This window comes from Pyxicephalus adspersus, chromosome 6 (genome assembly GCF_032062135.1).
Source record: "Pyxicephalus adspersus chromosome 6, UCB_Pads_2.0, whole genome shotgun sequence".
NCBI classification, from domain to species: domain Eukaryota; kingdom Metazoa; phylum Chordata; class Amphibia; order Anura; family Pyxicephalidae; genus Pyxicephalus; species Pyxicephalus adspersus.
Window position 1 is genome coordinate 59,331,458 of NC_092863.1, and position 22,504 is coordinate 59,353,961.

A 22,504-nucleotide genomic window follows, 5' to 3' on the forward strand; every position below is an offset into this window, starting at 1 on the left:
GTTGGATGTTGGCAATAACACTGAAGCTAACCTGCTTTTCTGATCTATTACAGGTCACTGGGGTTGTGACCGATGCAAACGGAAAAGCACATTATGTTCTATCAGGAACGTGGGATGAAAAGATGGAATGTGCAAAGATTGTTCAGAGCAGTCAAGGCAATGGAAGTGGAGAAGGCAAGCAGAAAACAGTCTACCAAACCCTTCCACCAAAGCTACTGTGGAAGAAATACCCTCTACCGTAAGTCTTCACAATATGAACAATCAATACAGTTAAATTTTTAACTTTCTAATCAATGGTCTCCAGAAAAAGTGAACAGTACAGGTATGTTCATTCTATCAAAAGTACAGCACCACATCAAAACAAACCAATACATTTTTAAAGTTGGTTCATAGGTGATTGAAAAAAAAAAATATAGGTTAAAATTGTAAAAAAGATGTGCACATTTAAGGCCCCTTTTATACTTGCAGTGGAAAACTGCATGATTTGACATCCCTGAGCACACATCAGACTGCTGCTGTGCACCTTGGAGCATCAAACCTCACTGCACATAGTTGCAAATGGTTCTTACAAAAGCAACTGCACAGGAAAAAGTGACTTGTCACTTTCTGGAATTGCCATGTTCCACCGTAGCCGCATGTTGCCACTTTCAGTCACCTGTACAAAATAGTTGGCAACCACTCAAATTTACATGAATGTGAGCAATTGGGATTGAGATTAGGCCAGCGGCAGCATGCTCCAGTTCACTGTGGGTCTGAAATGACCCTAATGGTCTCATATTTACACTTCTAGTTTAAAACTTGTGTATTGCAGAAATTGCTACTTACCTGTCTCTCATACATCATTTTGCTTTAATACTTTCAGTCACTCATTTTCTGACTTTCTGCTTCCTTAAATCAAAAAGAGCATTGAAACTATGGATCAGCATGACAGTCAATCTTGCATTTTCAGAAACAATAGACATATTAATAGTGGCTAGTGTTGCTTTAAAGCTCTCCATTAGGACAAATATACAAGTGAGTGCAAACACAAGCTTACAGATAGCTTAACCCCTCTAGCGTTCTATTCCTGTCAGTTTTTTGATGCAAAAAGTGATCCTATTTTTTTTGCATAGAAATTTTTGTTTATATTGTGGGCCTGTAATTCTTAGAATTAACTCCCAGGTATAATAATTATATTTATTTATTATATTATAATCATAAATTATAATATATTACATAATTATAAATCATTAATTTAAAAATAATGAAATAATAAACCACAAGAGTGTAATTTATCAAAAAAAAATTTTTTTATCAAAAATTTCTAACTGAAATTTTCCAAACAAGGGTGCAATAATATTGATAAATAATTAAGATAAATTAAATGCAGATTTTAGAAAAAATTGGTCTTTGAGCAGCAAACCACGCACATCCTTGTAGGTGCTGCCTTTTTCTGGGTTGGTGGGATGTATTCAGTGAAGTGACGACCGGTCAGGCGTTCTGGGTTGACAATGGTGGAAGCAAGACGTCCAGGTCTGTTCATAGCCACTGATGATGTTTGGTGGTTCTTGACTATGGATTCGGAAACTTGCAAAAATGAAGTCTAAATGATTCACAGGCCTCTGACTATTTTTTTTTGTACAGAATGTAGGCATTCCATAGGCACTGCTCAACAAGATGCCTGAAAATCTTCTTGTAGTATTTCCTTTGCTGTTTCCTCATCGCTGGGTAGAATGTCATGGCTTGGTCAGCTCTGTCGACACCTCCTATGGTGTTGTTGTAGTCAATCCAGATTACATAGTAATCTGCTTTTAAATTTCCCGCCCCCAGAATCCATCACTTCCATCGCATCACCCGGAAGATGTCACACATCTTGCCGGGTGATGCGGTGGGGATGTCCCCGCCCTGCTCACTTTCCTGCTCGCATCACCCGGAGATCAGCCTCCGGGTGATGCGAGCAAGAGAGCAACTGCAGTAGATTCAGGGGGTGCTGCCAGCGGGAAATCTCCGCTGGCATCACCCCCAGAATTTACTATTGGTGATTGCATCTGCAGAAATCTTGCATGGTGCATCGCATCTAACTGCAGATGCGTGCAGCGGGGTGCTGGGGACACGGGCGGTATTTAAAAACAGAATACTCGGTAATCTGCTTTTAAATTTCCCGCCCGGCCACGTCCCCCGACGGAGAAGCGCCCCGGCATCACAGCGGGATCGTGCGATCGCCGCTGGAGAGCGGGGCTAAGGTAAGGGGGACCCCCAAATTTACCCCGAGTGTGACTCTGGGTTACCGCTTTTTGCATAGATTTCCCACCCCGAGTCACACTCAGGATTACCGCTGGGGTGGTTAATGTCCTGCTAGCTTGTAGCTCATGAGGCCTACAACAATATTGCTATACATTTCTCATATATGAGTAAACCAAATACAGATGAACACAGATATGCATGTGTAAAACACATTTTAATTGATTTTAATGACCTTTTTATCACAAGATGTGTGACAAATGTATTTTAAATTAAAAGATACCTTATCTGGGCAATGTCTTGAAGCTAAATCTTACTGGTATCATTATATTCAAACTAAAATATGAAATCTTACTGCTGCCCATTTGTAAAGGGAGGTTACCAGCGGGACATGGATTGGTTACTATAACTTGATTTGGGATAGCAGGGGGTGTAACCTAAATGGGCAAAGTCACATTAAACTCAGCAGGTAAAAGTCATATCTCCAGCCTGGCTGTGTCTACAGAGTTGTATAAAGAACTGGATGGTCAGAAATACAAACACTTTGGAAGGTAAAACTGATCTCATATGTGCAATTCGTCTGTATACTTTGCTTCATACCTGGCCCAGTTTTGCAGTTCCAAATATTGAAGGTGAAGGCTCAGCATGACAAAAAGGCAGATAACATTTTGAAAATGAAAGGTCAGCAATGACAGCCTGAATATTTTTCGGAATATAGGTTTCCCTTAAATAAAGGTCATCTGATTTATGGTGCTGATATATGGGCTCTCACTTGTCTAGTTTTTTTCTGTTTGAAGTGACTATTTAATAGAAATGTTCTTCATTGATTTATTTTACATTGTAATAAACCAGTATCCCTCCAATGCTGTATACACATTGATCTCATTAACCTTTGTTGCCTGAATATTTCGTATGGCAGAGTTATAATGACATGTGTTAGAGAGAAGGGCTAAAATGAGATCACTTCTCAAAAGGACACAGACCGTGCTGATGTGAAGGTGAAGAAATTAGATTCTTCTGCTTTATACTGGCATTTAAATCTAATTTTTACTCTGAAGTAGGCCTAATATATGACAAACTTTATCATAGTAGCTGTTACCACTCTGCCTGCATATCATCTGCTCAGCCGGCTTCAACATCACCTGCATCACTGTAGCCATGAATTTCCCACCGTTTATCCCCTGCACAGAAACTGAGGCTGTGCACAGCTGCAGGGGATTCTGGAGTAGATGCTGTAGCCAATCTACAGATTGTTCAGTCCTGTCCTGCCATTGGCTGTTGAGCCTTTTTAAAGCTCTCCAGTTCCAGACTCAGGTTTCTGGATCCTCGGTGCACTTTCGGCCTCTCTGCCAGCTAGTTGTCTGTTTCGAATTTCTGTATTTGGCCTCAGCATGTTACCTGACTCCACCTTGTCCCCTGCCTGCCATGACCTCGGCCAGTCCAACTACCTCGACTTGATTAGCTGTTTTCCCACCTCATCGCCATTCCCAAGATGGCCCTTCTGATCCATGTCACTCCCTGGTGGGGAGAGCCTGGGGGCTGCGAGCCGGTGACCCTCTTGCAGCAAAGAAGCCTTGTGACCACTAGAGTCACCGAATTATCACTCCATGCGGGATGCACTGGTGACCGGGGGTCACTTAGATTCTGCACCTCCTGCCAGGGGGAGGCAAACCTTAATAGTAGCAGTTATTATCAATAAGAATTTCTGTTAAAAATGTACAATAGTAATATTCACCCAGTCCAGTTTATCCCAATCCTTCTTCCCCTTCTCCCATAATCTGTTATTTTTTATATTCTTATTTTTTTTATTTTATTTCTTTTATTCTTTTTTTTTTCTAGCCAAATTTATATTTTTAATTTTTGTTTTGATTTTAAACATTGATTGTGTCGTAAAAAAGCCTTTATTGATTTTGTAAATAAATTCAAAATGATTTTTCACCTATGTATTGCATAAAAAAAAATAAATACCAATAGGGCATTACCTTGTGAGTCTAACTTGCTTTGGGTATATAGTCTATCAATGGGCACTGTCCCATTACCCTAAATGGCAAAGTTCCATTGTCTCTGCAGTAGGTAAAAGTCAGATCTCCGGCCTGGCAATATGTCGGACTGAGCTGTGTAATGAACTACATGATCACAAACGCCAATGCTTTAGGAGGAAAAACAGCTCATATATTTATATATTTATATATAAATATACCTTCATATCTGTACTGTATTTAGCCATTTTGGTTCAGGTTTAAATAAACAGGTTAATATAGAATATATATAAATTTTGTAAATACATGGCATGACAGTACATTAGATCAGATAAGGGCACATTAGATGTCTTATAGCAGTTTCCAATAAAAACAACAACAAAAAAACAAATCATGAGATCTGACTGATCACCCACTCTCTATATTTCTCTATCATTTTTTTCCACTTTTTTGACATTGGCTTCTTCATTGACTTTAGGTGAATTTGGGTGTAGTGTAATACATTTCATATCCCATTTTTCTTGTATCTTATAGTGAGAATGCAGAGAATATGTACTTTTTCTCTGAACTTGCACTTACTCTTAATGAGCCTGATGACAGCACTGCCCCCACCGACAGCCGGCACAGGCCAGACCAGAGGCTAATGGAGAATGGCAAGTGGGATGAGGCAAACGTGGAGAAGCAGCGTTTGGAAGAAAAGCAGAGGGCTGTACGAAGAAGGAGAGAGGCGGAAGCCGCAGAGGCTTTAGAAGAAGGTAAATCACCTACTGCTTTTCTTTACAAGCCTAATCTTTACTCCAGATGGTATGAAAAGGTGCCCCTTCTGTGCCCTTCTAAGGTCATTTTAGTGCCTGAGCTTCCTTCAGTACTGCAAAATTGCAAAACAAATTTCTCCTTTATCCCATTTACCAATGTGTCATGAAGGTGTTGGACTCTCTGTTGGAGTCTCTGGCACCTCTATCTTTTGGAGTTTTCAGCCATCTGCATTGGCAGGGTGGGGATAATGTAAATCCTGTGAATGTGATGGAAGTTTCCCCATTACAGCCCAGTACAACGAGTTGCAAATGTATGGATCAATGGGCCTGATTTATTAAAGCTCTCCAAGGCTAGAAAAGATAAACTTTTATCAGTTAACCCGGGTGAACCAGCAAACCTGGAATGGATTTCTTAAAGTCATTTGTTATTTGGTAGCAACTCTTTTCCATCCTGGACCAGATCCATTCCAGGTTTTTTGGATCACCCAGGTTCACTGATGAAAGTGTATCCTCTCCAGTCTTTGAGAGAGTTAATAAATAAAGACCAATGTATCTTTTCTTTGAAAAGTTGGAGCCATCTTTGTTCAGACATAATCCAGGGTCATCCTAAAAGACACAGTCATGTATGTAAATCCTGGTTTCAGTGCAATTTATGTCTTTCATCATAAATGTGCTAAAGATCAGCTATATTTTGCTACAGTGTTTTGTACCTTGTAAATTCCTACAAAGTCACAGAAATGCTGTTTGTCTACTGGGGAGAGCTGACTGAGGAAATGCTTTTTCCTGTCTGAATGGGCTAGGATAATATTATTATCAGCCTAGGAACATGGCTGTTAAAAAGTACAGTTTTATTTTTAAGTTGCTTTACATAGTTGTTATAGAGTTGCTATAAATACAAATCAGTAGAAATGTATAGTGTAGCCCTATGGCTTGGCTAATGTTGGAGTATTGCCAAGCCCAGAGAGAGTGGTTGTTGGTTGATAGAATTATGGTTTGTCATAAAGGTTGACATAACATCATTTGTTCTATGCAGCATTTGCCCGTCTTTTACTGACTGATTTATCTCTAATCCAGGTTGTGACTATGAAGGATATCAACCATTGTGGTTTGAACGGAAGGTTGATTCTTTTACTGGAGAGCTCATGTGTGTTTACAAAGGAGGATATTGGGAGTGCAAAAACAAACAAGACTGGTCTAACTGTCCTGATATATTCTGACTTGGGACAAAAGAAAGCTACAAATCTTACCACCTCGAGCTAAGCACGCAGGGTGCCTCACAGACCAGACTAAAGCAGCGCTCAGGAACCAACAGCAAAGGCCAACTTTCAATGACAAAAAGCAGAGGTGAAAACCAAAACACATGCCAAAACACAAAGCATCAGAGAGGGAGGGTAAAAATGGGAAAGACAAATTTCTGGGGATAAAAATGTTTGCTTTACTACATCAAAATTTCTTTGTAGAAACTAATAATGGTTGGGAGATGAGATTTATTTTATTGATGTTTCATTTAACATTTGCTATATATAAACACAAGCATAAATGTATATATCCATATATAGTTATTGGCTTTTCAGTTGCATATTCCCCCAAGTTCAAAGATTTTGAGGAAAATTTGAAATGAAGGTACTTTTAGGAATTTTATTTATTTATATATGTTATATTCATATGTATATTCTTGTTAACAAATAAGTGTGGTTTATTTATGGGCAGCAGCAAATATTATTTTCATGTGGCCATTTGTACATTTTGTACCAAAAGAAATGGCTCGCTGAATTGAGAAAAACATAGAAAGAGATCACTGTGTAATAACATCACTTTATTTTTTAATTGACTACTGCACTTTTATTGATTCATTTCCAAAGATTTATGTCCATTTTTACTAGCTAGGAGGAGAAGCTGTAGGTAGGGAGGGCAATGGCCATGCCACAGGACAGCTGTACCTTATAAACCTGGACCTCTTGTTACCTAAACCTTGGAAGTATTTTGTGTTTTAAGATGGAGCACACAGGTAAGCATTATACAGAGTGCCATACCTGCCCCTTAACTTGGAGTACTTCCATCAGTCAGCATTGGTGGCAGGAGATATCAGTCCTGATTATTCCTTTAAAAAGAATAAATTAAACTGCATGTTAGGGACTAGTAGTAATTAATAAATTAGTTTGTTCCCTCACTAAAGATTTGGAAATATTAGGTCCAGCATTGGTTCTGTGCTATCACTATTCATCAACTACCAAGAACAGTGAGAGCCAGTCAATTTGACTTTCACCATAAACATAATATATTCCCTTATGAGCTTTATTTATTCATATAGATGTATTCTTTGTTTCTTTTGTCTGTTCCTTTAGCAGTTGGATAGTGTTGGAGAGTATAGTAGGGTGGGAGTGCAGTTTAGTGATGGCCAATATTGCTGTAACTGTTTGGAATGCCATCCCTAGTTCTAGTGTGAATATAGTAAAATGAGCTTTATTTCCAATGATGGAAAGTCATTTAGTAGTTTATCTGTAACACACCTACATTTTACAAACACAGATAGTTGTAGTTCTAGTTACTTGTATGGCATCTCAAAGAATGAAGTAGCATGCACACAAAATGTAAACAAATTGGGCCTAGGTCTTAGATGAGAAGTACCTTGCTCCCTTGTTGCTCACTATGTTAGGTTGACCTGTGTGTGATTTATACACCTAATACCCAAGCTTGGTAGGCTGTTACCTTTGACGCAGGTCTAACCAAACTGCCCTTTGCCCCCATAGAACAGCACTTAGGGTTGCCAGTTGAAATTATGTGGGTTTGGATTGGTTAGCACTCTGACCTTTGTAGTACTGGGCCCCAGACTCAATTCTCAGAATTTGCATTCCATAAACATTCAGTTAGGTTAATTGGCTTCCCCCCAAAAATGAATCTTAAAACTGAGTTAGACTACATATGACTATGGTAGGAACATTAGATGTGCATCCCTTTGAGGGACAGTTAGTAATATGGCAATGGACTTTGTAAAAGGCTGCATAATTTGTTGGTGCTATATTAATACAAAAAAATAATATTAGGCATTTAGCTTGGAATTGTGAAAGTAACTAGGAGCAGTGTCATGTTTGTCATGCCCCTATATTCTTAAATACTTGTTCTGTGTGGTTTTTGTGTAATTGGGGTGGGGGGGTTTATTTCTTTGTCCAATAACGACCAAACCCACTACTTCCTCATTATAACCACTACATACAGCAGGACCTGTATGAAGCAAATGTATTGGTTGTACAGCCACCCAGGCAGACATACTGAATCTTAGGCTCTAACTCATGCAGATCCTGTCCTGTGCCATAGATCAGAAAAATCCTCAACCTGTTCACTTTGCAACGTTTGTGCTCCTTCTGAGTGAGCAATAAAAGACAATGGGCAGGGAAAACCACTGCTTTTATAGTATAGGTCTAATATATTATAGGAAACAAAACATTTTATTAAGATTGTAATCTCTTTTTCCACTCCTAATTATCCTTGGATAGCAAACTACTTTGTACCTGTGATAGTGCATGTTCTGCTTACAAGCAAACATTATTTTTATTTTCAAAGGTTCACAAAGTTTTTGTTTTCAGTAGTTTTAACTGATGCTGGGTTTTCTTTTTGGGGTAATAAACATTGTTTATGTAATTATTTAGTACATATACATGTCAAGATTCTTGAAAAAGACACCAACATGTTTATTCTACTTGCTGAAATCATCCTTTTAGTGTGGCCAGCAAAAGCCTGATGAGAAACAACCATCAATATGAAACAACAAACGTATTTACTAAATCATATCAAAGTGATGTGCGAACTGCAACCATGTAAATGCAAGTTTGATGAGCTTGGGTCAATTACAAACTAAAGCTGTGCATACTGATCTTAGGTTGCTGTGAGGTACTGATATTCACCATATTAAATAAACCAGCCAGTATTCACAGCGGAGGATGGGCTTGTATTTTCAATTTTTAATAAAGACCCCCTGTGTTCAGCAGAACCTTTTAAAAACAAACTGACATGAATTTTTAAAACATACCTTTATATACCTAAAAAAGAAAATATGACTTTTATACAGAACATGTTTAATTAGATTCTTTATCAGCACTGGTTATTATTTGATTTTAATGGAATTATTTTTAATTCTATCATGTATGAAAACCATAGGACTATAAGCTACCTAGTGTAGTGTACAAACTAGTAAAAAGTAGTTTTAGATAAGTACCTAGAGATATCCTTCCTTATATTATTGCAGCTGTATTTTTATATATCAATATATCTATAAACCTATCTATATAACAATGTAAAGGAGAAATAAACATGTACATATACATAGAAATCGGCCAGGGGCTACCCATTGTATATACAAAATGTGCCACGTTCTACAGTTGTGTAAAGTGCCTGGGACTCCTGCAGCCTAGCACAGTGTCACACAATGCAGGGCAGCCCAGCACTAAATGAAGGAGCAGGTCTAACTATTGGATGACAAATGCTATAAATACCAGTGTTCCAATCTATCTGTTGTATTTTGTTTCTGCTATGAGAATGGCTATTTTCTGTGACAACTGAGATTCTTCTCCAGTACTTTAGGCAGTCTTTGCTTTATCTCTGGAGATGGTGCTGATTTTTGGGCACACTCCGTGACTACCTGCCCCACGACTGGCACCAGTTCTAGGGTTTGGACTACTTGGCTGAGCAGATAACAGTCATTCTGATAATATTCCTTTAAAAGAGGTTTCCACTTCGATAATAAACCATGATAACTCCATTAGCAGCAGGGGAGGAAACTTCCACAGTACTATTATCTGCCCTTGAGGACAAAAATTTACTGTTGGAGATCTAATCCAGGACTCCAGAATAATTCCTGCCTGCTCTTTTTAAATGCACATAGCTATTTGAACTCAAACTGTAATAAACATGACATACTCATATTCTTCTGAGATAGAGGGGAATTTTTCCAGTTGCTTTCCAAATGAGGAGATATTCCATGTTTTTAGTGGAAGTGAAACATTCTTTAAAAGATGAAGACCTGTGAATGTCTGTAAGACACTATCAGCTACCTACCCTATTTAACAAATTCATTTCACTCCTCAGCTCCAGTGGACATATCTATTCTACATATGTATGCAAACCAATATGCAATATTATCACTGATTCTTGTAGGCAATGTTTGTATGTGTTGGTTTATATGAAAGATCTAATGAAATCTCTTTGTATGCAGTGTGACAACTAAAAAAAATAGATTGACACTGCCCATATTAACCAACAAGAAAGGCACTAGTTATTTTTATTTTTTATACTTTCTTATAGAAAACGGAAGAAAACATCTAATTGGCTTTTTTGGGACATGCCTTCTTTTTCTCCACTTCAACCTCTCGAGTTTACTGGGTTTATATAGTAAGGTGCTTTGATCTTAATTTTGTTCCATTTATTCTGAGTACCAATCACCACAGTATGAACAGAATAACATTTTGTGCATGTTTTTTTAAGTTCAAATGTAAAATTTTAGAATATATAAGCATTTTGATTGTGTGATGATAGCCTTAGTCTGTTCAGTATTTAGTCTGTTAGTTTACCCTGACTAACCATGAAACTGACATGCACTGTTTGCAGAGCTCAGTCCAAGCTGTGGAGATAGAACTCACCTTAGGTGGAGCAGAGGTGCATATTGAGTTTTTACACTATTATCAATGCCTTCCATTAGCATTTGATTTTTCCTGTCATAGGAGATGTGTCTATATAAAGGGGAGAGCTGGTGTCGGAGCCTGTCTCATACTGTAACATGTTGCTGTGATGATTTTCTAGTGCCTGAATCGGCTGCCTTTAAACTACATTCAAAGCCTTTCATGTATAACTCACAGATGTAAGCTACTTAAAAGTACTGCAGGTAGTTTATAGCATAATATTTCACACTGCAGCCAATTCTTTCTCTAAGAGGAGCTACACAGTAATACTGCTATCCATTACTACCCTACAAATAAAAATGATTCATAAAGTCTGCAGGAAAGGAAGGGGTCTTGGGTCTTGTCAATAGCAATCAAGTCAGATACAATACTTGTTCTCATTTTTTAACATTTACTAGAAAAATGGAATCTGCTGGAATCTGATTGGTTGGTAGATGCCACACCTCCTCTTTCCTTTTCTCAATTTACTATACAATATTCCAAAGGATTATGGGTATGTGCAAGAAGATTCACTCAACACGGTCATATTTACAATGTTTTGGATATACTGTATTCACTATGAGCTAGAAAACTATGTCAATATATCCTGAAATATCATATGTAGATCTCAGGGTGTAGCAGTTAATATTTATATAAAATAACTAAATTATGTGAAATGTCTGGTCCCATCACTGTGAAGTCTCAATGAAAAGATGGGACGGAGGACTTGGGGTCAGAACAAGAATTAACCAAAGGATTAATGTACATGAACAGGTCTTTAAAGGATTGTACTGGGATTTTGTGGATGATGGCAACTGTAAATGAAAAGCTTGTATTGTCAGAAATATGATGGCTATACTGAAATGTGAATAAAAGAGTAAAGCTGTGAAGTTTACATGGCGTGATTTCATTTCTTTGCTATTTAGGCTCTATGAAGGCCTTTCAATATTCTGCACCTTTCACCTGTACAGATTCTGTTACACCGAGCAGCTGACAATGACACAGAAGAATAAAATGCACTGCACAGAACAATCCAACAATAGCGTCTTATGAACAAAAGCTTCCAGTTACACTGCTGTCATATTTCTGAAAGAAGACTGAATACAAGATAATGTGTGACCAGAAATGAATTCCTTGCAGCCGTTGTTTTGACTGTAACATTGTCTAGTGTTAAATACAAATGTCTTGGTGAGCCCATCCTAACAAGTTTCATCAGAACCTATGTTCATTGTTACAAGGATGTCAGTTACCTTTGTTGATACCATAAATCATTGGAAACACTTTCTGGTGAATATGCAGAAATTACAAGATACTAAGAATTCTGTAGTGTATAGCTTTAAAGTGCTTAATTTTTTTTTTCAAAAATGTAAACTATTCATTTTTTAGTTGCAAGCAATTTCAATTTTTCAGACATTTAAATGAATGCATGATTTGCCTTATGGGTCTCCCTATTTACAGAGCAGTACTGAGACTGTGACAGTCTTGGGGTCCATGCAAAAGCCCGACTTTTATAGTAGACAGACCATTTTCCTACAGAAAACAAAATGATTTGTGCTCTTAAGATTTCTGTAGTCAGAAAACATTCTACAACATGTTGCTATAACAGACAGAATTATTCTTGACTAAAATGACTTAACACATCCAATCTGCCACAGCTAGGCAATTATTATTTTCAGAAAGTGACGAGCAATGACAGATGATGATATTTCCCTTATTACAGATGTACTGTAAAAGGTACAGTTCAGTTAGATATAAAAAATAAAAGGTTTCTACAAAGTTCACATGACAGTAAGTAGGTATATTTTAGGCCACCAAAAATGTGTACATTATTCTTTGGACTGATGCCCTTGTATGTGATGCTGCTGGTGGCTTTCTTCTGGCTCTGAATCCAGAAGAAAGGTAAAGGAAACCTAGCTAAATTAAAAGAATGCATTTCTGACTTCAAATTTGGCAATAAGCTTGCACCCAGATTTACATGCATACAACTGAACTGCATATTGGAGCAGAATATGTGGAGATGACAACAATAATACTAGAAATAAAATAATGTAGAACCCAACCAGCTCTAGAATACAGAACTCCACCTATCCATCTCTGTCCCTCTTCTTATACATATGCTGATTTCTTTCCCAGCAAAAGAATGCTGCTGCCTTGACTCACTAAAGCCTGCCCATACATAGTGATTTAATATATGATCTAAAATGTTCACACAATAAATATGCAAAGGTTCACTTCAATTATCCAGACATGTAAAAAGAATGTAGGTATTTATTCATTTTATCTGATCATGATTGGATAATTACAGGGGATATCCACACAAATCCATTACTAAATCAATAGGTAGAGAGAGCTCTCGGGAGATGTATTTCTGGTGACATTAACTCTGCTGCTGTTGTTGATGACCCAGGGATTAATACACACTTTTTCTCATTACAGGGAAAGGTAAGGGGAAAGCAAATGCTCTGGGTTAAATTTGGGTTGCCTGGACCTAAAAAAAGTATTAACATTCACCTCCAAGATTCCCTATACTAAGAAAATGTTCATTTCTATCCCAGATTTTACAGTTAGCCGATACACAAGTGCCAGTCATCAGTTCCCAAAGTCCGGAAATTAAAAACAGAAATGTATTATGACTGAGCACAGAAGGGTGAACCACTTTATTTTTGCAAAACATTAACCAAAAGAAAAAATTGTACACTTTTTTTTTTACACTTAAGCTTTGTGCCCCCAACCCCATCCCTACACACACCAATGGTTTATACATGAATGCATACTGCAGCCCGGCACAATGTCATGTGTCAGCAGTATTGTTTAAAAAGCCCATGTCTGTTGTGTCAGATAGCAGAGTACCATAGATTACCACGGAGGGCTGTTTATCCCATAGAAGTCTTTGGGAGCTGACTTGAGCAGGCATGGCTATTACAAAGATTTCAGGCTTGTGGTGAACCATGGTATGTCTGAAAGTATCTGGAGTTAGTTTCAGCTGGGAAAGAAGTTAGAAAAGATTGAGAATAAAAGAATATTATGGTTTTACATATCTGTGGGGCAGTAGTGATATAGGGCAATGGATCAGACCATTGATCATGAGCACCAGGAATCCAGCACTACTGGGAATTTCAGATTCTGCAGTATCATTGGGCTCTGGTATCTCCTTCCTGTCAAAATGACCCTTCTAAATGTTCTCACTGTCACTGGGCCTGATTTAATAAAGCTCTCCAAGGCTGGAGTGAATACACTTTCATCAGTGAACCTGGATAATCCAGCAAACCTGGAATGTATCTGGTCCACGATTCAAAATGTTTTCTAGCAAAAAGCAAATGACTTCCAGGTTTGCCGGGTCATCCAGGTTCATATTCTCTCCAGCCTTGGAGAGCTTTAATAAATCAGGCCCATTGTCCAGGGATTCTGTGAAATAGTTCCCCGCTTGTTCTACTTTAACCCTGGGTAGAGATCTCTTTAGGTAAATGTCCTAGAAATCTGCCTGAATTGTATACATTTGTCCTTCAGATTATTGCATTGTTTGTATTTTATCACCAATATAAAGGACGAGCAGCAAAACAAAATCTTTATTTCATGTGATCAGAGGGTGTAACATATATTTATTATCTGCCTATAATGCAGTGATTTTCAACCACTGTGCCGCGGCACACTAGTGTGCCATGAGAGATCTTTAGGTGTACCGTGGGAAATTATCTAATTACCATTGTCGAGTGTCTGTGCTGTAGTGACTGGCAGAGTAATGTAATACTCTTCCATGTCAGTGGGTGGCAGTAGGTAACATAGTTTTCTTGTTTATTCTTAGAGACAAAAGAATTAGCTACAGAGTGTCATTTTGTAACATTTTTGATTTGTGGTGTGCCGCAGGATTTTTTCAATGTAAAAAAATGTGCCGTGGCTCAAAAAAAGTTGAAAAACACTGTTATAATGAACCTTGCAAGATAATGGTATCTTCTATTTACCCCACTCCCCAAAATCAAATCACCTCCAGGGGCGATTATAAAAATACATTTGCAGAAAAGAATGCCTAACTTCAGTGAGATGTTGATGTCATTGTCATACATGCACAGTCCCAGCAGAGTTTGCACCTGCAATGGGCTGGAGAGCATTTTCAGCTCGCTTCAGCACAATGATTGTCACCTTCACCTCCCAGAATCCTCAGAAACCAAACCCTGGTAAATGTCTGTGCAGGTGATTTGGCTTTGGTGTTGGGGTGTTTGGTGTCCTTCCCTTCTGTCTCAGGAGGACCACACACTGCAATGTCCCCATCTTCCTCTGATGGCAGCACTGAGGCGTGATATCCCTACCCCTCCCTCAACCCCTCCCCGCCCTCCTCACATCACAGGCGCCCTGCATTCTCTATCACAAAGCTAATCCCTATTTCACAGTCCGGTGCTATGACGTCACTCCTCCACACGCGCTCAACAATCACAATCTGGCGCTGCTGTAACCTCCTTCGAAAGCGTTTCTAGGGGAACAGCAGTAAATCCCAGCCTATCAGCGAAAGGGACAGCTTCCAGCATTCTACGGTTTCCAGGACAACGTCAGCCGGGACATCCGGCGTTCGGGGGTTGCTAGGAGACACATTCGAGATTGGAAACTTTACTTATAACTGTAACAATTTTCAGTCAGCGTTGAACTGCATGCAGCCTGAGCATTAGAAAAGGTAAGTTTCGTTATTCCAGACATACATTGTAACTGTACTTCTGCATGCAAATGATAGAAGAGGCAGAGCGGTTGGTTTGAATCTTCTATATCAGGCAGTAACAGCAGCAGGAAAACAATGGGTAATTAGTCCCAACTGTAGTTCTATGATTGTAGTACATAGCTGGGAGGACTTACAGTCAGTATTAGGCTGGGGATCTATTAAAGTATGCTGGAACATGGACAGAGAATCTCCATTCATTTCCTTACACATGGCAGGATCCACATGAATCTCTATGTTACCACCTCACATCATCATTCTCGATACATGCAATACATAGACATTATTCCTGTACACCCATCATGTGACACAAAGCCTAGGCAATGATCACATGGTGCCTGACTACCAGGGGGATTGTGTTTGTTTTAATCCATTAGAGACTGCATAGTGTAATATTTAGTGTCAGACAGACTTGTGATGTGAGAGGACGAACAACAGACAGCCTGCATAGATAGAAATTAGTCTTTTCAACCCTAAAGTGTGTGTAGAGGGGTTTGTTTTTTGTTAGTTATGGATGAAGTAGTAAAGGGTTAAGCTAGGTACACACTTCCAATAATTATTGTTAGAAAATGAACGATTACGACTGATCAACAATTATGCACGATTATATTTGAACGATCGTATTGTGCACAATTCTATACATGCTGTAACAATATGATCGTTCATATATAATCCACCAACAGTGTCCACACGCTAGATACAATAGTTTGAAATGCAGGGAGTGACATGTAAAGGAGAAAGTGTATTGCAGAAACATGCGCGATCACTGAACGACCGTACACATGATAGATAGCGAACGATCGATCATCGCCCAATCAGATCCACCGTGACGGTTGTTCATTTCCAACGACAATCCTCGTTCGTCAGTGTCATTGGTTACCTTTTTTGTGAACGATTTTCGGCCATTGTTCGTCTTCGTTTCCAACGATAATTATGATTATTAGGTCTGTACGCAGCTTTGGACCTTTTGTTCAATATTTATTGTTATTTATGTCACCGCTGCAAAGATTCATTCTCTTTATTTGTTCTGCTAACCTAAGAGAGAAAATGTAACATTCTGAGTTGGTATCAGAGTAATAGTCAAGCAAAATCTTCCAACTCTATGGGATATAAATTGTGTTCACTTTGTTCAGATTCCTATTGGAAATGAAATGAAATTTCCCCTGAGGGGTGCAGGTAATAAAAATAACCTGATAGGACATATACCCTTTAGCACCTACTCTATACAAAACTAAAAAAATGTTGGACATTTTTAATATGCTGTAATGGAATCTATTTCTGTACTGTATATACAAAAAAAAAATGAAAGGACTATAATATTATTTCTCACACTACATATATAACATGTTTACTATTCAGTTGGGGAAATTTCCCTTCATTTCCTGTCCCAGGGACACAGCAGTAAGTGAAGAGAAATCATACCAATGTCATGGTAGAGGGGATACTCATTACTTTCTAGAATGTAAGCACATGTCCATGATGGAGTAAAGTAATTTTTGCTAGCTTTAGATATTGCAGCTTTGCATTACATGCTGTTATTAAGTCTATGATCTACCAGAACCCCCAGATCCTTCTCCATTTCTGACTCCCCCAAATGTATTCCCCCTAGACAGTATGAAGCATGCGTGTTGTTAGCTCCCAAGTGCATAACTTTACATTTATCTATAATAAATGTCATTTGCCAATTGGCTGCCCCATCAAACAGTACATCCAGGTCTGCTTGTAGATTATAGACATCCAGTATAGACTTAATTACATTACATAGTCGTGTCATCTGCAAACACAGAAATAGTACTTTTAATCCCAAACTCTGATCTTGAAGATGTTAAACAGTAAAGCTTCCAACACTGAACCCCTGGGGTACATCCATAATAACCTTGGACCATTCAGAGTATGAATCATTAATTACAACTCTCTGGATGCGATCTTTAAGCCAGTTCTCTATCCATTTACAGATTGACTTTTCTAAACCTATCGACCCTAACTTGCATATTAACCGTCTGTGGGGTAGTGTCAAATGCTTTAGCAAAGTCCAAGAACACTTTCTCAACTGCTATTCCACTGTCTACCTGTTTACTTACTTCCTCATAAAAAGAAAGTAAATATGTTTGACAATCTCCGTCTTTCTTGAAGCCATGCTGACTATCACTTATAATATTATTTTTTATCAGAAACTCCTCTATGTGGCTCTTTATCAAACTCTCTAAGACCTTTCCAACTATGGACGTTAAACTAACGTACTAAACTAAACTCTGTAGTTACCTGGTAATGACTTTGCTCCCCTTTTAAAGATAGGAACCACATTGGCCTTACGACAATCCATCGGTACCTTGCCAGTGACTAAAGAGTCTCTAAAAATTAGAAATATTGGCTTTGAAATAACTGAGCTCAGCTCTTTGAGGACATGTGGATGTAATCCATCAGGTCCTGGTGCTTTGTCAACCTAAATTTTTCCCAGCTGTATCTCAATCATGTCAATTCTGAGCCATTGTGACTCATTTAAGGCAGACTGCTATTATGAATTTGGACTTGAGCTCTGCCATTTTCCTTCGTACACAGAGCTAAAAAAGTGGTAAGTAAATCTGCCTTGTCTTTATTCTTAGTTACCAACCCAGCAACATCCTTAAGGGGCCTACATGCTCAGATGTGAACTTTTTGCTAATATTATATTTAAAAAATTTTGGGGGGTTTGCCTTACTTTCTTTTGCAATCAGTCTTTCATTTTGAAGTCTTGCACATTTTATCTCCTTTTTACATCCTTTGTTATATTCTTCATAGGTTTCAAATGATGAAGGTGATCCTTCATTTTTATATTTTTGAAATGCCCTTTTCATGTTCCTCATGGATTTTTTATCCTCATAGGTAAGCCATATAGGTTTTAATTTTAGCCTCCTAAACTTATTACCTATTGGAATATATTTTTCAGTTTGCTTTTGTAGAACAGACTTGAAACATTCCCATTACAGTTCTGTGTTCTTTGAGGACAGTATTGTCTCCCAGTCTAAGTCACAGAGAGCCGCCCTTAATAATGGACAGAACCTTTAATGACAGACGGATGTCACTAGCGTATACTATTTGAGCTGAGACATGAGGGTGCCTCGATCTACAGAGATCCTGTATGTACTCCACAGTGATACCAACAAACTGGGTCTTTTTTTTATTTTAAGTGGGTTTTGCATTCTTATACCAATGTATAGTGATGCAAATCCTGCTTAAAGCAGGTCAAATGCAGCTCAGATGGAGGTGAACTGCAGGGCAAATCCAGGTCAGAGGCAGAGCCCAGTCCAGGTCCTCTAGCTACAGATTTTACCAGTCCAGCTGCTAAGTGAAGGAATGTGGTATATACAAGCTAGATGACAATCTGGGTGAACATATGTTTGTGGCTGCTGACAGAGGAGGGCTAAACAGACATGCCTTGTGGGGGGGGGAAACAATTGTAATTAACTAGATAGCTTGGTTAACGTAACCCTGGCTTCTTACCACATTGGGGTATTCCATGCTCCAGAATCAGGAAACACTGCAAGCACTGTATTTCTCATTTGCAAGATTTGCGTAGCCTTTTCATAGATATCATCAGTAGGATGACCCCTTGTACTATGAAAGATGGAGGAATGTTAAGTATAATAACCTAATAATTCACCTGTAGAAGTAAAAAAGTGAACTGCAGGGCTTCAGCAAAGAGGACGGGGAGGTACAGTACATTTATAAAGCAGACCATGCATGCAGTTCAGGGTCCAGAGAAATCTCTTTATACCCATTTAGGACAAAGTGAAAGCTTTTTTTGACAGATTAATCCTTACCCATTGATTCTCCCCTATCAGCCCTTGTTGGAGACCTCTAAATACTTTTGCATGTCTTAGTATAGGGGAACACAATACTGTCCATCTTTTCACCGTGGATGTCGTGTTCAGCCCTAAGCAGCCAATTGCCAGGCTCTAAACTGACTGCCATTCAATATCTGTCTCTGCCAGCCCGTCATTCTGGATACAAGAAAGCTTGGTTCCCCCCTGTCCTGAAATTCAGCCTCTCTGTTGTTTTTTTTTTAAGTAATAAGTTGTCTCATCATCAAAAAAGGAGTTTGCTTTGGGGCAATGTTTGCAATGCAGTTGTCACTGAAAGAAACATTCATTTGTTTGTCCATTGGGGACACAATAAAAAGCCAATAGAGCTACTCTGCCTGGATTTATCAGTGGATGCAATGTTAATGCTTACTGGGCAGGGATAGTCCCAATAACCAAAGCATGCACAATCTAATGTACCTAATATTACAGTAATATTAGGACAATTTAGGATGATGGAGCCCAGGACCATTGCGCTAAAGGTTTACACTGTAGTTATGCTACAAAAGTGTCGTCAGTTTATAACAAAAGTTTTATTCTAACATTATGCCTAATTTATAGACTGTCCATTCTGTATACCTACTGTGTTGTGAACCGATTGCCTCGAATATCACACCTTCATCGCAATGAATATCGGTCTGATTAGATACACAGGACCTGCCAGCTGTACTAGTTTGGATATTTCAAATTTTTGATGGAAAGCTTATTAACTCTACAAAATTGAAATATAAAAGTGTGGAAGGGTTTTGTTTTTTCTTTAGATGAGCTTCTTAACATAAAAAAAAGTGTTGCAGAAGTTTATTTTTTTACTAAATTAAAAAAAAATCAGAGCAATAACATACTGTACATATAGTAGGATATGTCATGTTTATTCTGAGGTTACCTAGACTAAAGGAGTTGTCTAAAATTCAGAAACCACTGAATTTATTTGTGTTATTATTTACACACAGTAGTTTGTAAAGCTAATTTACATGAAAATGTTGTCTGATGATTATCTAGGAAGATGCATTAGATGATCCCCTCTGCCTGCTATTTGTGCAACTTTGTAGGGGATCACAAAACTTGTAGGTGTTGCAGATATTTAAGTGCTGTGCCATGTATTTTTTTATTGGGAGTTCATAGTTCTACATTAGGTGATGGACCGTACTGTGTTGGACCAATTATTAGTGCTATTGCTGGTAAAAATGGTGAACACATGAATAGAAATACTCTTGGAGAAACTAAGCAGTGCAAGGTTAGTTGTAAAACTAATGTCAGTCAATTGTGAGAATACTGTATGAAGGCAAGAAAGAAGAATCCTGTACCACAGACAATTTTTTTGGAGCATAGATCTCTCACTTATTTTTGGAAGGGAATGTGCCATGCTTTACATTAGGTAGCTTGTATCTGCTGTGGCCATCCGATGATAAAACAGAGGGACTAAAAAAATTGTAATGAGGAAGAGGAAGCCAATGTGTCCCCTTTGTCATCTTGGACACAGTAGGTTTGCAAGGAAGCACAGATACTAAGAAGTGTGGGAAGGGAGACCCTGATAACTCACCACCATGTAACACACCAAGGACAGCAGGCTAAAGGTACTTTCAATCTAATTATGTTTGAAAAATTTTAAATAATTTAAATTTAAAATAACAATAAACTAAACTTGACTTCCAGGGTCAGCACTATTTTTTCATATGCATTGTTGTAAAAGCTTTACTATCCTTGCTAACATTTCTAAAGAAATTTTGCTACTTTTACTAAATGTTTTTGGTTTGTTGGGCAATTTAGTGCCATGGCAATTTAAATTTTCATAATAAATAAAAAAGGAGATATCAAATAACCTCAAATGAGGCAAATTTAAAATATTTTAAAAACTATGTACATTTATAGGAATAAATCTGCATATCCTGTTCATGCATTGAGAATAGGAGGGATAATCTAATATATAGACACAATTTCTTCTTCCTTCTCTAGGCACCATGGCATGCACAGTTCAGAAAAAAGACACCGAGTTTGAAGATTCAGCAGAAGAGGATCTTGGAATGCGTAAGGAACTCATTAAGTCTTCCTGTATTGTTTTGGTATATTTAGTGTCATAGATACTTTTGTAACTAAATTTGTAATAAGTAGTTTCATTATTTTTTCTCCAATGAAAATTGTTGTAGAAAGGGCAAACATATTGTTGATATAAGTAAATGGATGACAATGAGCAAATTACCCCCCATGGGCAGTAAATGGATTTTATTTGTAATGTGTTTTGGGGTTCGTAGTGTCTCTGTTGGGTTGATCACAATGACATTATGAGTTGCATTTTGTTTTTGGTATATGATTCCTGTATTGTATTGTGTTTTGGTAATTAAGGTGCCTGTATATTCTTTAAATGTATTCTGCACTGGTAATTATTTCTGTATTCTTTGCAGATTTGTCAGTGCCACTTCTTTCTTCTGAGATGATGGATGAAAGACCACACAGAGATCATTGTGATTACCTCTTGGATGCTATAGATGAACAACTTGACCAGCTGCAGGTAGGAATTTTATAATGAGGCTTGTACTTTTATATACTAGTATATACTGGCCTCTGACATTGGATGATGATGTGTTTGTAATGCATTAGGTGTACAGGTGTACAGGCTTCTCGGCCTTTTGGCTAAGATCAAGTGTAGTACCTAATCCTTCCAGTGATCTGGGTGGAACGGCACTGGCATTCCTGGCAAGAATGCAGTGCACAAGTACCTCTGTTAACGACGGTCTGCCTGTTGGTGTTGCTCTGTAAGGGGCCGCCCTATGCTAATTCTGCCGGCCTGGTCCACCGGAGAAGGCGTGGGGCCTGCCCTGAGAAGGAGCACCCACTTGAAGAATGACCCGCTGGTTGGTGCGGGGAAAGCTTGGTCTAGCCACTCGGTCTGACAAGCGGTCGAATCTCGCTTGAGTGTAGTACCCCTGGGGTGGCGATCCAGGCGCACCTTAAAATCACTGGGCCGGGAACCCACTGAATTTTAACGTGCACCGTACACTCACTTTTTATGCAGATTTGGCACATCACCTTTACTCTGCATTAGCTGCGGCTAGTGCAGATGGGCAATTTTTAAAACTCTGCCTAGTGTGTTATGCACTGAGCACTTATATCTTAATGTATTTTTATGTTGGTCACTGTCACGGGTGTGGTATTTGTTGCCACTTTGTTTGATGGAGGGTGCTATTCCCATATGGGCTGGCCCTGAAGTCTTTGAGAGTGCCTCGGCCTAACAACCAGGCGCTCTCCCTTAGTGGGAACGTCTCTTCAGGAGAGCTCCCAGCTTAGTATCCGGTGGGACCTGCCTAGGCGTTCCCGAGGAGAAAAGGCCCCTCTCTGGCTTTGGCCAGAGGGGCAAGTAAGT

At 38.6% G+C, this 22,504-nt stretch overlaps 2 protein-coding genes across 2 annotated transcripts in view; both read left to right on the forward strand.

Annotated features, from left to right (window-relative positions):
• Positions 1-11,500, forward strand: part of LOC140332747 (oxysterol-binding protein 2-like) — a gene marked incomplete at its 5' end in the record, with an annotated part of 41,598 nt that extends 30,098 nt beyond the window's left edge. The window contains 3 exons of the mRNA XM_072413944.1: positions 54-238; positions 4,734-4,954; positions 6,029-11,500. Coding sequence (XP_072270045.1) covers positions 54-238; positions 4,734-4,954; positions 6,029-6,171 — 549 coding nt within the window. The remainder of the gene's footprint in view (positions 1-53; positions 239-4,733; positions 4,955-6,028) is intronic.
• A 9,603-nt stretch (positions 11,501-21,103) lies between these two features.
• Positions 21,104-22,504, forward strand: part of LOC140333953 (uncharacterized) — a gene marked incomplete in the record, with an annotated part of 37,782 nt that continues 36,381 nt past the window's right edge. The window contains 2 exon segments of the mRNA XM_072415993.1: positions 21,104-21,171; positions 21,546-21,652. Of these exon segments, the coding sequence (XP_072272094.1) occupies positions 21,105-21,171; positions 21,546-21,652 (174 nt within the window).